At 60.2% G+C, this 16,463-nt stretch overlaps 1 protein-coding gene across 1 annotated transcript in view; it reads left to right on the forward strand.

The window, feature by feature from the left end:
* Window positions 1-3,186: 3,186 nt before the first annotated feature.
* Window positions 3,187-16,463, forward strand: part of LPCAT1 (lysophosphatidylcholine acyltransferase 1) — a 45,121-nt gene continuing 31,844 nt past the window's right edge. The window contains exon 1 of the mRNA XM_045863841.3: window positions 3,187-3,400. Within this exon, the coding sequence (XP_045719797.1) occupies window positions 3,254-3,400 (147 nt within the window). The 5' untranslated portion in view covers window positions 3,187-3,253. The remainder of the gene's footprint in view (window positions 3,401-16,463) is intronic.

Consider the following 16,463-nt stretch of genomic DNA (forward strand, 5'->3'; position numbering starts at 1 on the left):
CCTGGCTGCAGTGCTCTGAAGGTCTGACCTAAGCAAGACTTTTTATTCTCAGCTTTGACACCTGGGCCTGCTGACCCTGGAGGGATGGCCCTTCCCAGAGCTAGCTAACTCACCTTTCATGGGAAAAGCAGCCCATCCAGAACCCACTCCCACCCCTCCTCTCTGTGGCCACTACCCCCCAGCCCTAATCACCCCAGGGCAGGTAGCAGACAACCAGGGACAGCCCCACACCCCATCAGCCACTGAAATTACTCACAGTAGCCAATTCTAAGCCTGGTTACCCTGCTTCCTCCACACCTCCTATGGAAACCACAGTGAAGGGTCTTGCCACATTTTCCACCTGCTCTCACAACCTCCAGACAGACCCTGGTGCTTCCCAACCCCCACGGCTTGCAGGCCTCCTAGGCAACTGTGAGCAAAATTTCACCCTTTGTGTCCTTGTCTGTGTGTCTCACCACAACCTGCTAAAACAAATCCCAGGTACCCTTCCGGCACATTCTTATGAAAGTATACATTTAACGTGCCCCAAAACAAAACTTCCAGTGGAATTTTTAGCAATAGGACAAATCATTCTATAATTTGGATGGACAAATAAACTTCTATGAATCTCTAAGACAATTCTTAAAAAGACGCAGCAACAGGAATTTGCCCTACTGGTTACTAAGGCACATCATTCCAAAGGTACAACAGTTAGAACAGTGTGGGCCCACCAGGAACAAATAAACCAATGGAATAAAATAGAGCATCCAGAAATAGCTTTATAAATCCTTGTGTTCATGCCTGAAGGGGGGCCACAAGCTGGGGAGGGGAGTCGATAGATAGTGTTGATAATACGGGGTCACGGTGCTGAGGAGAAAAATATGTCAACGGATTAAAAACACCATGAAAGGCAGAATGAAAAATAAGTATCCGAAGAAAATGCAGAACTCGTCTTCTCTGAGAATCTGTAGGCAACTCTAAAATTCAACAGACAGATCAGAACCCACAGCCCCATGCCAGCAAGCAGGCACCTCGTGTTGTCAGTCCGTCTGGAGAATGGGACACTCCACCTTCCTAAGGCAGAAGCAGGGCAAGAACAAGGAGCCGCAGGGACTCTGCTAAGGTTTCCCAGAGCCCGGCCAGCTGCTCTGTGAGCCAGGGTCTGTATTCCGGAAGATTCCTGGAGAACCATGTGGGATTTGCCTTAGAGGTTCAAGGGTCCCGCTGGTAATTTCTCCAAAACAAGAGAGACAACTCCTTATAACCCCTTGCCCAAGACCAACTTCTCCTAGTCAAGCTTCCAGAACACTCTATGACTTCTAGAATATTCCATCACAGGATTAAAATTGAAGCAAAGAAAGTATGAAGCAGTGCAAGCCAACCGACTTCCCTGGACTCACCCTTCCAGGCCCTGCACTCCTCACCCCTGCTCTCCACAGACCCATCCTTCTGAGCCTTCCATTCTCACCCCTGCTCTCCTGGCTGCTTTCTGCCTTTGTCAGCCTTTTGGGTTTCTCCACAGCTCTGCTTGTGGAGGAGTGGAGAACTCCTCTCCTTGCTGCCCATCCTTCTTCGCTCTCGCTCTGAATAGCTCTTCACACTGTCCCACCAGCTCCCAGCTGGGCTCTTGTGTCTGTGACCAGAGCACTTGGCAACTGAATGTTCAGAGATCAGCAGTGTGCTGATGGACACACGGCACCACTCTCCACGACCGTAGTCCCCAGGGCTGTGCCGTCGTCATGCCCCGCGGAGAAGGTAGGCACTTCCCTACTTGCCTCTTACAGAATTGACAGCCGAGGCTCGGAGGAGAGGTCACCTGCCCCGGTCCAGCGTGAGGCTTAGAAAGGGCTGTGGGACCTAGCCCTGCTCTTTCCCTTTCTGTATGGATGAGGCTGTGTAAGAGGACCTGGACCACTGCTGAACCACGAGCCTCTCTTCTGGTTCCCCAGCTTTTCTCTCTCCGTCAAAACACAGAAGGGCCCTCAGCAAGGTGACACTTGACTGTATCAGCTGGCAAGGGGATCAGCCAGGTTATCAGAGGGCTGATCACTTCCTGACCTGCTGCCCAAGCAGGGGCACGGCTGGGGAGCCTCACAGGGCACAGGCGTCCTCAGGCCCCAGGACCAGGCAGTCCCGCAGCAGGGGCCCCACAGCAATGCACGAAGAGTTTGGACTACTTCCTCATGATTTCAGGCATCCGTGTGTGAACCAAGGGGCTGCTGGATCGTGTCCAAGTTGTCCTTCCTCACCCATGGCTGCGTTGGCCCCACCTCCTGCCGGTCAGGGTCACAAGGAGAGGCAAGGACAGAAATTTAGCTGCTCTCACTACATACAGTTTGTGATAAATGTTTGAAACTTATAAATGTTGATGAAGGAACTCTTTCACTTTTGCCCTAGTTAATAATACTGTGCCACAAATTAGGGATCCCCAAATGTCTCCCCTTCATGCAAGGGAGTAATTTCATGAACTAGAGTAATGAGGCCACGAGAAAGAATCATTGATTCACACCCCGTCAAAACGCTGGGTCGCAGTCAGCAGATGCCTCTGTGCACCCCTCGTGCCTGGTCCTACGATCTGGTGGGGCCCGAGATAGAGTGGACACTGCGTCTGGGAAGAGGCTGCTCTCAGGGGCTCCTGGTACAGCTCGCAGCCGGGGCTGGCCTAGACTGGACCAGGGGCAGCACAGGGAGACCCTCCTTCCCTCCGCCTTCCACGTGAGGTCCCAGCGCGGACAGACAAGGGGGAAAGGGAGGTGTCTGGGTCCATTCCTAGTGGGGCCTCGACGGAGTCCGCGCTGGCCTCGCACACGTGCGGCCTGGCTCCTCGTGTCCCCTGGGATTCGGGCAGGTGGGGGGTCTTAGGCAGAGACCTCCTGAGCTGCTGGAGAGGGGGACTTGGCGGGCCTCGCGGCGCCGGGGACAGGCCCGGCCTGAGGGCACCCACGGCCCGGCCACTGCGGAGGCGCGCCCCTCTGGACTTGGGGTCCAGGACCCCCGCCGCCCCCTGCGCGCCCCCGGGAGCTGAGGGCTGGCGCCCGGCGCGGGCGGGGCCGCCTCCGGGGCGGGGCTCTCAGGACACCCCGCCCCCGCCCGCCCAGGCCTCGCCCCGCCGGCGCCCCCCGCCCCTCGCGTCACGCCGCCGCCCGCCTGCGCCTGCGCGCCCGCCCGCCCTCCCGCTCCGGCCGCCGCGCATCCTCGGCCCGCGCCCGCGCCCAGCGCCCGCTCCGCGCCCGCTCCGCGCCCCGCGCCCCGCTCCCTGCGGCGGGCGGCGGCCATGAGGCTGCGGGCGCGCGGTCCCCGGGCCGCTCCCGCCTCCGGCGCCGCCTCCGGCGCGGGGGCCGGCGACGCTCCGCGGCTGGCGCCCCCGGGGCGGAACCCCTTCGTGCACGAGCTGCGCCTCAGCGCCCTGCGGAAGGCCCAGGTGGGTGCCCGCGCCAGGCCGGGCCGCCTGGAACGGGGATGCGCGGCCGGGGCGGGGTCTCGCGTCCCGGCCGCGCGGCCGCTCCGCCCCTCCCAGCGGCCGGCTGCCCTCACCGCGGTTGCCGGCCCCCCACCCCTCTCCCGGATCCCCGGGGCGCCACGCCCTCCTCCCTTGGCGCCGGGCGGCCCCTGGGTCCCGCGTGCGTTCCCGCCGCGTTCAGGCCCCTCGAGGGACCGGCGCGCCTCCGCCGGGATGTGACTTGGTCGCTGATGAGCTCCATGTGTGGGACCTCGTTGGCCATTTGAGCCCAGGCCGGAGACGGGGCGAGAGCCGCGTGAAGGTAGCCGCAGGATTTCCGCCCCTGCGTTTGCAAGTTGTGCTCTGGGGAGGGTGCCGCGCAGGCTCCCTTGGGGGTTCGTCTGTAACGGAACCGATTTTATGCATCCCCGGTTCCAGCGAGGGAGGCAACGGTGTGCAGTTTCCATCACGCGTTACGGGTGGAGTCCTCTGGTTCTGGCTGAGGGATGGACGCCTGCGGGAAGCAGCGGGGCCCCACACTTGTCCTTTTTCTTACACGGCTTCGGGGGGGGGCGGGGAATCCATTCCCAACCTGGTGGGAAACATTACCGCACCTGGTGGGGTCATTTCCCGACCTGGTGGGAACGTTCCCTGCCCTGGTGGGGTCATTTCTGACTGGTAGGGTCCATTCCCTGACCTGGTGGGAAACATTCCCACACCTGGTGGGAACATTCCCTGCCCTGGTGGGGTCATTTCCCGACCTGGTGGGAACGTTCCCTGCCCTGGTGGGGTCATTCCTGACTGGTAGGGTCCATTCCCTGACCTACATGGTTGGGTTATTCCCTGACCTGGTGGGAAACATTCCCACACCTGGTGGACTAATTCCCCAGCAGTGCTGGGCTTCAGCATTGACATTCCGGCTCTCTGGTTGTGCATTATGTTTGCATTTCTGTAAGATTGCTCACAACACTGCCTTTCTTTTAACTCCAAAACTGTAATAGAAGCAGGCACAACTTTAGGATTTTAACAGTTGTGCAGTTGATGGAGAGTAGCCAAATATTTTGGGGTGACATTGAGATTTGTCTTTAATGCATAAAGTTATTTTTCTGAAATAATATTAAAGTGAAAAGTTCTTGAAGTCTGGCATTGTTGTTGTCCTGGGTTGCGTGCTTTTCCTGAAGCATCCTCTAGGTGGGCTTGGTTACCCTCCTGGGAGAGGGAAAGGGTAGGCACAAGATTGAGGACAGGGGAGGGAGGGGAGGGTGGCATCCCGTCTAGTGACATGAACAAGCAAGGTTGTAGCAGTCAGCTCTTGGGCCTTGTCCCCTGTGTCTGTGTGTGTCTGGAGACAGACACCGTTATCTGCCCGGCCCTGGGGTTGCCGGCACCGCCCTCCCCCCCACCCCCCCCCACCGCGTTCCTTTGCTTGCAGACTTGAACTCATCACCTGCCCACTGCTGACCCAGCTGTAGGGGGGTTAGGAGCACAGCCGCTTCCTCTGGGCTCCTGAATGGTGCCCCACCAGCCCCCATCCCTGTCACTCCTGTGGTCCACAGGCCTTCTTCCCGCACTGCTCTGAACCCTCTGAGGGTGAGCCTGGGACCCTGACTGTTCCAGGTGGCTTCCAAGGCCCCGCCCCCCCATGTCTTCCTGCCTTTGCCTTCTCTCTCTTGGCCTCTCTGCTCCTCCCGCAGGTCTTGGGTGACTATCACCTGCAGGAGGAAGCCCCCTCCTCCCTGGAGAGCCGCCTCTGCATCCCTGTCACACTTGCAGCCCCTCCCCCATTGCTGGGGATGGACAGGGGCCAGGTCCGTCCTGCCACAAACTGCTCGTTGTCCGAGTGGGGTCCGCTGTAGAGACTCGGCTAGTTGTTGAGCGAATAAACATGCAGGAGGGACGATGTCCAAGCAGAGCCAGAAATCCCCGGCACCCCTCAGGCAAGGGGCACAGGATTGTATATTGGGGGTTTAGAGCAGCTCCTTTGGGCTGTTCTTCAGCCTGAGGCGGAGATTCTGGTTTTAGATGTTGGCGGGCAGCTTCTAGACGACATTCAGAAAAAAGAACAGGTGGGTGGCATGTTTTAGCCTCCTGGAAAGGGAGGGATACTTCGCATACACCTTATTGCAGTGTTTCAGAGGCCACGTCAGACACTCATCAGAATAATCGCGGTGTATTTTATGTGTTCATAACAGAGCTGTGGTTACTGCTCAGTTATCTGCAGTGTGTGGTCCAGGGTATAGAGCTTGTAACTGCTAAGTTCCAGTTCCGCTCCACAGAAACATTTTGCTTTTCGCAAGCAGGGCTCTGCAAGCTTTTCACCTTTACGTAATACACTATGCTAAGGTTTCCACAGAGGAAACTAGCCTGCCCAAGCGAAGAAAGTCTGCCTCCCAAAATCGATAAATAAATGAATCCTGCAGTGACTGAGACACCTAAGGGCTGCTCGGAAACTCCCCTACATTCTGAGTTGGGATAAACCAGTGAGGGTGCCTGTGTTCACCTGCTGCTGGCGAGGGGCAGCCGCTGTCTGCAGATTAATGACCAGTCCATCTGTCATTTAACTGTGGATTAGCAAGGAGCTTAAGCATCTCTTTGGACAGAAAATAACTCATTAAGATAGGAAAAACTGAATAGTATCATATTGGGTAGTCATGTGGTGATTCCCTGTTTGGGGCGTATTAAAGTGGTTTCTACCCCTGGGGTTTTTTGGGTACTTTTGTTGGAACCCCCGGGTGTGAGTGCATCCCACCTCCGGCTCTGATGTAGCCCCATCCCTGAACTCCCAGGGACGAGTGCCAGGGAGAATTTACTTCCTGGAAAGTGGTCTAGCTTCCCGTACGCATTGGAAGTGAGTCCTCTGTGGGAGGACGCTGCTGTGTGCCCCCCTTTCCAAGCTAAATTCACAGAGAGGATTATCATGAAGGTTGAATGCAGGGACAGACTCCAGCCCAGCAGCCCTGCAAGGTGGCCTGAGTGCACTTTAATTACCCAGAAGTGGATGATCTTTTTCTCTGAGTTCCTGTCCAAATGTGTGAGTTTTGATTAAAAGAAAGAAAGCAGCAGCAGATGCCCTGGTTTCAGCCTGCATCCTGAGTCAGGTGCGGCCCCTCTCGGGCAGGGAGTCCCACGCCCCGCAGACTTCCAGCCCCACTGGTTTCCACCTGCTTCTCTGACCTGCCAGGCTCCCAGGCACCCGCCCCAGCCCTCCTGCTGCTCCTGTGTCCATGCATGATGACAGCTCTCTATCGACCCCAGCACTCTGCCAAGGGTGTGGAGGGAGGGTCATACGGGGAGATGACTTGACTCCAAGCTGGTGTTCTGAAGGGGCTGGTGGCAGTAGAAACTGGGGGGGACATGGGGGCAGAGGATTTCCAGGAGAGCATGTGTCCCATGGAAAGACAGAGGGCTGGCTGCAGCAGGGCAGATCCCAGGCCTCAGGTGCCCTGCCACCTTCTGACAACCTGGGAGCCTGACAGTACCACCTCTCTTGGTGCGTGTGTAGCCCAGTGAGGTGCAGGGGCATTTCTCCCGTGTCCTTGCCACGCTGGTCGCTTAGTGGCAGCCCTGGAGGCAGGTGGGTGCAGGGTTGTGTGTCATGTCCCTGAGTCCCAGGTAGGGAGACTTAGGTCCAGGGACTGCAGCCCCCAGACCCCCAGGCAGGCTCAGGGCAGGTGAGCCCAGAGCCCCCAGGCAGGCTCAGGGCAGGTGAGTCCAGATGCCCCCAGGCAGGCTCAGGGCAGGTGAGTCCAGATGCCCCCAGGCAGGCTCAGGGCAGGTGAGTCCAGATGCCCCCAGGCAGGCTCAGGGCAGGTGAGCCCAGATGCCCCAGGTAGGCTCAGGGCAGGTGAGCCCAGATGCCCCAGGTAGGCTCAGGGCAGGTGAGCCCAGAGCCCCCAGGTAGGCTCAGGGCAGGTGAGCTCTTAGGGGACTGGCTTTTTCTTCTAACACACCAAGAGCTTCCTGTCATCTGGTTCTAATGTTCTCGAAGAGTGTGCATGTAAACCTTAACTGTGACTAATGTGGAGGACCGGGGGGGGGGGGGCCTGGGGGGGGTGGAGGTTCAGGATTGGGAAGACTTGACTTTCCCTACTGCATGCTCACACGTCCTGGAACACAGGTGTTTACTGTCTACACACAGGTGTTGTGTGTGTGTTTGCACGCACACACACAAGTATAGACACACACATTTGTGTTTTACATTTTTTTAACTTATTAGTACTGAGTAAAGCACTCTCAGTCTTATCTCGCATTTTAGAAAATCAGGATTTGTCCCTGAAAGCGGCCACTCATGCGCCCGGCTGCAGGAGGAGGGAGCTTGCCCTGCTCCCGTCCCCGCGGGCATCCGAGCCCCAGATGCTGGAGGAGGTCCAAGGAGGTGCCCCGGGCTCCTTCTGCTCCTGGGAATCTGAGCGCAGCTCCCACGAATCATGTTTCACAAAGCCTCGCCCCTGCGCCGCCCGAACAGAGACCAGAGCCTGCCGACCACTTTGCTCCTGCCCCTTCCTGCCCCTTCCTGCCCCTTCCTGCCCCTTCCTGCCCCTTCCTGCCCCTGGGGCCTTCAGCCGGCACAGCCAGGACACAGTGCCGCAGTCCCCGGAGTGGCGGGGCTGAGCTCGCCCCTTGCCCAGTCCTCACGCGTTTGCTCTGATGTGTCACGCTGACCTTAACCTTTCCCGAGCTGGGGTTTCTCACATTTCTAGTGTTCTGTAAGCCTTGAGTGAGGCTGTTCTTGTGAAAATGAGCCCAGAGGAAAGTGTGTGTCTGTATGTGATCGCATGTCGACCTTCTCAAGCCCGGCCACCAAGCAGCCCTGCGAGCCACGTCTTGCGGTATCATAACTAATCGGCAAATTCCCGGTTTTGCTCCACGTTCCAGCCTCGCGAGCTGAGGTGTTGCCAAGCATGTTAAATGCCGTCCCTAAACGCACCCGGCCGCAGCTCCCAGCGTCTCTCTCCGATGTGCCACGCAGCTGCCGCGGACTGCCCTGCACAGAGCCCCTGGCTCCGTCCCCGCTCATGTGTGGGACCTGCTGCAGATGCTGGAGACTGTGGCCTCTTTACCCCCAGAAGTCGCATTTCCATCTGAGGGCCAGAGGACTGATTTCTCTAAAATGCTCCTTGCCACGTGAAATCTTTTCTTAAAATGTCTTTCACGATTTTGATATTCCAAGCCCCTAGGATGGGGACACAGAGCTGGCTTGCACAGGGTCCCTGAGGTCTGGGTGGTGGGGACCGGTGTGCTTGCCCAGCATGTGCCCACCCAGCGGGGTCTCTGCTCCATGCCCGGCACCCCCAGAAGTGAGCCTGGGGTCCCTGCGGCCAGGGGTCCAAGGCCGAGGGGCTGGTTTGGACCAGGCCCTGAATGGTCCTGCGTGCAGGGCCAACAGCTGAGCAGAACCCCCTCCCTGTAGCCATGGGTCTTTTCACCGGTAGGAAGGAATCGTCAGTCACTTCTGTGCCACGGGACTCATTAGCTCCATATCCTAGAGGGGGCTCCCGGGCCACTGCAGCTCAGGACGACCCAAGTCCGGAGCCCTCCTCCTCCCTCACCCCGAGCACTCAGAACCACTTTCGTCTCCTGCCCCCACCTAGGTGCACCGGGCAGCAGCCGCCACCCCACACCCTCCCATTCCACCCCAGTTGCACTCCTGTTTTGTGCTGGGGAGCACTTGGACCAGTCTGCTCCGCACATCCCTGGCATACTTGGAGGAGTGACCACCCTGGCCAGGGGCTAACTACTCAGGCTCCTACCACAGGCTTGGTGTCAGGCCCGTTCTCACCCCACAGATGTTACTGGTGGACCAAGAGCTTCCCTGTGGGGTCAGAGCCAGGATGCCCTGGGGAGCTCCCCACGGCTGGGGTCAGAACCAGGGTGCCCTGGGGAGCTCCCCACGGCTGGGGGTAAGAGCCAGGATTCCCTGGGAGCTCCCCGCGGCTGGGGGTCAGAGCCAGGATGCCCTGAGGAGCTCCCCATGGCTGGAAGGACAGAGCCAGGATGCTCTGGGGAGCTCCCCGCAGCTGGGGGTCAGAGCCAGGATGCCCTGGGGAGCTCCCCGCGCTGGAGGGATACTTACAGCTGGGGGCTAGAGACAGGATGTGGTTAGGGGGCTCCCTACTGTTGGGGGGCAGGGCCTGGATGTTCCCTAGGAGCTTCCTGCAGATGGGGGCCTGGAGCCAGCATTTGGGTGAAGCCAGCAGTTGGGGGTGAGGTTGAGCCAGGATGTCCTGGGGGTGCTCTTTTGGAGAGCAGAGTGGGCAGGAGGTGCCCAGGTGGGAGCGCCTGCAGCTGGTCAGGACACCGCAGGACTGCTCCCGGAGGGGCCCCCCTTAGGGAGGGACTCAAGATGCTGTTATCCTGGGCCCCACAGGCACTCTGCCGGGATTTGCTGAACAAATGGAAGCAGCTGGGAATGCCACAGCGCTTGAATTTCAAGATTCTTTTATTCAGACTATGCCAAAGGCCCTGGAGATAAGGGATTTCCTAGGGCCACCCAGCCCGTGTGTCTGTCAGCGTGAGTGGGTCTCTGGGGGGCGGGGTCTGTCCTGGGAGGGGGGCAGTTCTTGGTGGGGTTCTCTCAGTCTCCTCAATCCCTGCCCCAAGGGCCAACCCCGGGGGCTCCACCAGGCACCTCTGCACCCCCCCCACATTCCCTGCCCCTGCTGACTGAAGCACCAGCGAGGGTAAACAGCTGCCCGCTAACCCTGCACCCTACTGTGTGCGGGGACCACCCCAAACTGAGAGGGTTGAAACGGACAGTGTGCAGTTAGGAGGAGGGAGCGCCTCACTTTCTCAGACCGTGAGCCCGAGCAGGGACCTGCTCTATCCTGGACCACAGCCAGGGTCTCCTAGCAGCCCAGAGATGCACTGACTGTTAGTAAACAGATGAGCTCACAGCCCCCTGGAGCTCACCTGAGCGCGGGAATTCAGGTGGTCTCCACCGGGGCCGTTCTGAGCCTGTGTGTGGCTTCTGGGCATCATCTGCTCAGTGGACCAGGACAGGTCCTTCTCTGTACATGGTCTGTGCACCTCTCCCTCCCCGCTCCCTCTCCCTCCATGTTTCCCATCCCCTCGGGTGGGGGTGTTCTCAAGAAAAAGCCAGTGCCCCCTGGGATGGCCCTCCTGTCCCAGCCTCTCTGCAGGTTGCCTGTGGTGTGGGCCCTGCGCCTGCCCCCCTAGAGCTGCCCGTCCAGCCCTGCTCAGAGCCTGAGCCTCTCTGCCCATCTGTGGGACTCTGCGGTTCCTGGTCTCTGCGGGTGGGAGGTCTGTGCCTGGAAAGCTCCCTTTCTGAGCAGCTGTGCTTCCTGGGTGTCCGGGGCCCCCAGGTGAGACGCCTGTGGGAACGGGTCAGGTGCCTACAGCCTCTAAGTAGGGATTTGGAGTCCGTTCCTGCGTTGGATCTGAGCCTCGTCCCTGGGGTGGGGCAGCCGGCCCAGAACTCTTGCTCTTGGCCGCGTTTCTGCTTCTGTCCCATCCGTTCTCCTCAGCACCTGCCGAGAGAGGGGGCCCTGCTGGGTGCTAAGCTCTCGGGGGTGAGTGGGCAGCCAGGCAAGGGCCTCTGGCCTGCAGTTTGGTTTATTGTGGGATTTCACATCTGGAGCTTGCAGGAGCGGCCGCTTGGAATCACAGAGACCACAGGGTCTCCAGCTGAAGGGTCCTGAAAACCCTGAGGAAATGTGATTGTATCGGGAGCGAGTGGGTAGGAGGGGACGAGGGGAGCCCAGAGGCCGGCTGGTGGCAGGGAAGGGCCCTGCTCCGGGCACTTCCTCATCTTCGCTTCAATCCCAGCAGCTGTTAGAGATCTTTCTCAATTCCCTGAAGGAAAGGTGCTCCCCCCGCCCCCCCGCAGCTCTGCCCCCAGGCCGGCCGGCGGCTGCGTCTGTTGCCCTGCCCATGGGGCTCTGGGCCAGGCCGGCTGCAGGCCCCAGTTGGTCATTGGGAGCGGCGCTGGCTCTGGCCTGTGGTCAGCACTTGGCACGTGCTCGCTGACCTAGTGAGCTTGTTCGCTGCCGCCACTTGCACACAGCCCTGGGTGTGAGCCCCGAGCTGCTGACCACAGTGCAGGTAGCCTGAACCCTCGTGTGGCAAGGGGACAGGGCCTTGGGGACGCCCAGACTGGCGGGGGGCAGAGCAGGAATCTGCGTTTGTAGTATTAGGGGCACCGGGGCTCTGGGTGCTCTGGTGGAGCAGGGTCTTTAGCGGAGGGCTCATCGCGCTCCCCCCACGCCAGCCGGGACTCCGAGGGCTGAGCTTCTGCCGGGGGGCCAGGGCAGCCGCGGCAGAGGCCGTGGTGACAGTGATGGGTGCAGCTGGGACTTGGGAGTTCTCCTCTCGGCCCCCAAGCCCGTCCGCCCCTCACCTACTCGCCTGTGCCGCAGGGACGCAGCGCTCAGCAGGCCGGGGGCTTTCCTGAACCTGTCCTGCACCTGGCCCACCGCACCCACCGGCTGCCTCGCACCCCTGTCCCTCCCCTGCCTTGGGGCCCAGCCTCGCCGGTCAGTGTCTTGCTGGTGGTCCTCCCTGGAGACCCTGAAGCTGTCTACGTGGCAGGTATCTCCTGACGTCCCCAAGGGTGCACCTCCCTGGCCCTCATGCAGAGGATCCTTAGCTTGTCTGCTGATGCCCTTAAGCGTGGACCAAGTGCCCTGCCCAGCCCCCTCCGGCCCCCCGCCCCGAGGTCTCTGCTCCTTTTGCCTGGGGGCCCTGAGCTGCCCTCCGCGCTGACCACTGACCGTGTGGTTGTGACCCTGTGACTGTGGGCCCTGGTGCTCCTATGCTGGGGGCCTGCAGGCATGACCCCAGGAAACCCTTGGTGCTGGGGGACAGAGCTGGCCTTGGGCCCGAGCCCGTGGAAGGCTCCGACCTCCACCCCTGGGCCCTCGGACTCTGGCCAAGGGGTAGGCGAGGAAGGATTGTGTGGTGTCGGTGGGGTTCCTGGTGCGTCTCTCTTGGTGATAAGGGTGCGTGTGTAGGGTCTCCTGATTCCGGGGCAGTTCTGATCCCATAAGGAGCTGCGTAGCTGTTGCTTCCTGTGTGGACCACGCCGTCAGCTGTGGACAGGGTGGTAGGGGCGCTGGCTGAGGAACACGGCTGTGCTCAGGCCGCGCGGCAAATCCGAACGTTCAGAGTGAGTTTCTGAGAGACACTCTCCTTCTGCACCAGACGCCAGGCTGGCCGCATGTGCCCAGATGGGATTTGAAAGCTCCTGATCACAGAGACCGCGTGCTGGGGAAGTCAGGGCTGCTTGCAGGTTCAAAGAAAAAATAGCTGTTTTAGCAATGCTCTATTTAATTTTAGATTTGAGTGGGAGAGCTTAGAAGAAATAGCTTGTGCATAGCAGTGACTGTGGTCCTGGCAAGAGAGGGTCCTCAGTCATACAGGTGGACACACGACGTCAGAGTGTGGGGCAGCTGAAGACCAGGGGCAGGAAGACCAACGTTCACACGTTAGCGAGAAAAAGATGAGGAGTCGGATGTGAAGTGGACGCAGGATTAAATAGGATGACCGATCACGCAGAAGGGCGGCTGCTCCAGAAACGGGATGCCCAGTGAAGACGGACCTGACCCGCACACGGGGCCTCGCTCCCGGCAGCCGTCACCACCTGCCCGCGCTGTCCACACCTCGGATTTCTAGCCTCGCTCCGTTTCATCTCTTCGTGGGCAGCCGTGTGGAACGAGATGGCAGAGCCTGTAGCCACCGATGAGAAAGGGGCTCTTTTCTCTTTGCTTCCGAAATAGGAAGCTATTCCATGTCCCAGACAAACCTGTGCGGTTCGCGTCCCAGCATATCCTGTGTTTAGGAAAGGTGTTTTGCGGATTGGGGTGGGGGGAGCCGTGGGATAGGTTTTCTAAGGCTGGCTTGCGGGGTTTGCACCGCCAAGTGTTGGGTCCAGAGCTGATGCTCTTGGAGCTCCGTCCCAGGCTCCACGGCCGGGAGTTTGTGCGGGAAAGTGCTGATTGTGCCAGCCCACCGGTGGCACTCTGACCGCTGCCGAGCTGTTTCCAGGCTCTTTAGAAAGAAGACAAGTCGTGTGTCTGTTCTGTCATCATGTCCTCAGAGCGTGGCCCCAGGAGGCAGGAACCCGCGCCCCGAGGCTCTGCGGAGCTGCTCCCCGCCCGAGCCAGGCCGAGTGAGGGGCATCGGGCTGTGGCTTCGCAGTTTCAGAATATTCTGTCTGTTCTAAGTCAGGATTTTGAAAAACAACTTGCTTTAGATTTTTTAAATATGTAACAGCCAGAGAGAAAGATGGATTCTGCAGGTATGGTTTCCCTCTGTGTATCTCATGTGGCCGTCTTTCCGCAGAACCCATGAGGCTCGTCCCACATCTCCTCACGGGGAGAGCCTGGGGGACCCAGACTGACCTTCCTGGGGTCCGTTTGAGCCCCAGTGCGGCTTGTTTCGGAAGATGAGCCCGTCCTGCCCCCACAGACCTGGACCCCAGCTGAGCTGCTGGGCTGCCCACCTGCAATTTGCTCTGCCACGGGGCGCACACATTGGGTGGCTTAACTGATCGGGGGTAATGGATTCTCTGTCGTATTACCCCTGGAACCACAGCCCTGCGGGGGCTTTGGTTCTCAGGCATTCCTTCAGCTGTGCGCAGTGGGTCCACTCCACCTGCTGTGGGCGTCGGGGCTGGGAGCGCTGCTGGGTGCCCAGGAGTCTGCAGCTTCCCCTCCTCGGCCCTGGGAGCCCGTCCTCCTGGGTGTGGGAGGACCCACAGGTCGGGATACCGTTTGCCCTGCCCACTTTGAGTCTGAGCACCCTCAGGGCCAGCTCAGGGTGCCTGTGGTCCTGCCAGGGCCCCCATGTTCACAGTGTGTGGAGCAGCCCCACTGATCGCTCCATTCCCCCGCCCCCCAGGACCCACACCCGCTAGTGATTGTCCACCTTCCGGGCACTCACTCAGGCCACCGGCCGGCCTGGAAAATGCTGCCTTTCAAATGCTGTAATCGACGTGATGTGAAGATAGGAGTTCTGTTTTGTGTCTCCCGTCTCTGAGTGGTGGTCACCTCCGGATCTGTCCTCGTGCCCCAAGGACCTTGAAGCTCCTCCCTCTGGCTGCTAACATCTGTCACAGGCGACCTTGGGCTCACTGTCCCCTGGTGGCGCCCCTGGGTGACACCCAGCCCTGCGGCTACCAGCAGCACCCACGCCAGCCGCTCCACGGGGAGTTGGACCAGGTCTGCCGGCTGGCCAGAACCACACACGTGGGCCGCACCCGAGGCGTCCCCTGCAGTGCAGACGGTCCAGCACCACTGACACACGGCCTTGTGGGGGAGGACTGGCCCTGAGGCCCCCAGAACCTCAGGAGCACCCGGCCTCTGCCAGGACCAGGCGCTCAGCACGCAGCCTCCCCATGGCGACGCTGCAGAGCTCTGACTGCGGAGCACGTAGGGGCCGGGCGTCCGGCGGTCCACCTCGGCTCCCGATCCTCCATGTCCTCCAGCAGTCCCCGGGAGTGGTTCGCGGGGACTGAGGGCGGACGGAGCGCTGCCCGCGTGTGAGCGGAGTTTTTGGATGCTGGCCTGGGCTTGGGCTGCGCAGCCCGGCCAGCCGGCCACGGCCAGCCGGCACCCCTCTGTGCCCGCGATCCCGTTTTCTCTGACCCCGTGGGGAATGCATTTCTCTTCAGCGTGGTTGTCAGTGTTTCCCTCTCCTTCGGAACGGCAGTAATTATTCTTTTCCACGATGAAAGCACACCGGCTTCGGAACCGCCCCCACCACCGAGCCGAGTGCCGTGAGGCCAGCTCCCGCCGCGCGGCCCGGTGCTCGCCGTGTGCTGTGACTCAGCCCCTGTCCCATCAGAGCGGTCACACCGACCCCGTCGCGCTCCCCTTGTGCATCTCCGGCCTGTAGATGCTGTGTCAGCATCTCCCACAGCTGGCTGGGGGCCCTCGGAGGGCACCACGCCCGTGTGCGCTCCAGGATGCACGGCATCTGGTGCATGGCCGGCCCGTCCACTTCCGGCAAGGACATGTGTCACCGTGGTGACCCACCGGGCACGGGGACAGCGCGGGTGGAGACACTGGGGGCCCGTGTGTGCTCCCGGGGTCTTTGTCTTTTAAATAGCTGGTCGGCGGTTGCGTGTTGGTTGTGAAACACAAGGCACTTGCACAGCTCGCATGAAGACGACGTCAGTGGCCTTGGCAGAGAGGAGGGAGTGACCGCCAGGTGCGTCTGAACTGGGCATTGTGACCAGAGGTACCCTCGGTAGAGAGTTCCAGACGGTACGTTAAGTGAATTCACTGTGAATTGGAGAATGTTTTACCCTAGATCCGGAATGGTCTTCCCTGCGTCTTATCACGGGAGATTGGAGACACGCATCCGCTCGGGCACGATGACACCAGAGGCGGGCAGCTTTAGCAACAGGCGTTTCTGCCTCCCGGACCTGGAGGCTGGAAGTCCGGCCTCCAGGTTCCCCCTCAGGCCTCCGTCCTTGGCGTGTAGACACCGTGTCTCCAGGAGCCGTCACACAGGCCTCCCTCTGTGTGTGCCTGTAGCCTAATCTTTTCTTAGAAGGACACCTGTCATATGGAATTAGGGTCCACTCTAGTGACTTTTACCTTAATCACCTGTTAAAGGCCCTGTCTTCAGATACAGCCGCATTCTGAGGTCCTGGGGAGGGGGGCACACAGTTCAGCCCCTGACACCAAAGCAGAGAAGATGTCATGAGCCCCGTGCCCACCGTCCCCGCCTCGGCAGTCTCCAGCTTACGGCCGCTCTGGCCGCATGGACACCCACTCTCCTCCCACCCACGGTGATTGGGAAGCGAAGCCCAGACTTCACCATTTCAGCCGCGAATGCTCTGGGCTGTATCTGCACCCAAGGAGGAGGACTGCCGACCCCACACAAGCCAGGGTGAGCAGCACAGCCCGCGTCCCCGCACGGGCGCTGAGCCGAGCGCAGGCATCAGCCCCGCCAGCCCCACGGCCTCACACACGCGCTCACCTGCATGGCCCCTTCCAGTGTGTTTGGGGCATTTGTCCTGGAGAGTTTCCTGGTCTGCCGATTGCCTCCCCTCATCTTCCATGTTTTCTGGAAAGTGGTC

Source organism: Mirounga angustirostris, unplaced genomic scaffold (assembly GCF_029215605.1).
Source record: "Mirounga angustirostris isolate CCGP_5_RB_7025 unplaced genomic scaffold, mMirAng1.0.hap1 SCAF_7, whole genome shotgun sequence".
NCBI classification, from domain to species: domain Eukaryota; kingdom Metazoa; phylum Chordata; class Mammalia; order Carnivora; family Phocidae; genus Mirounga; species Mirounga angustirostris.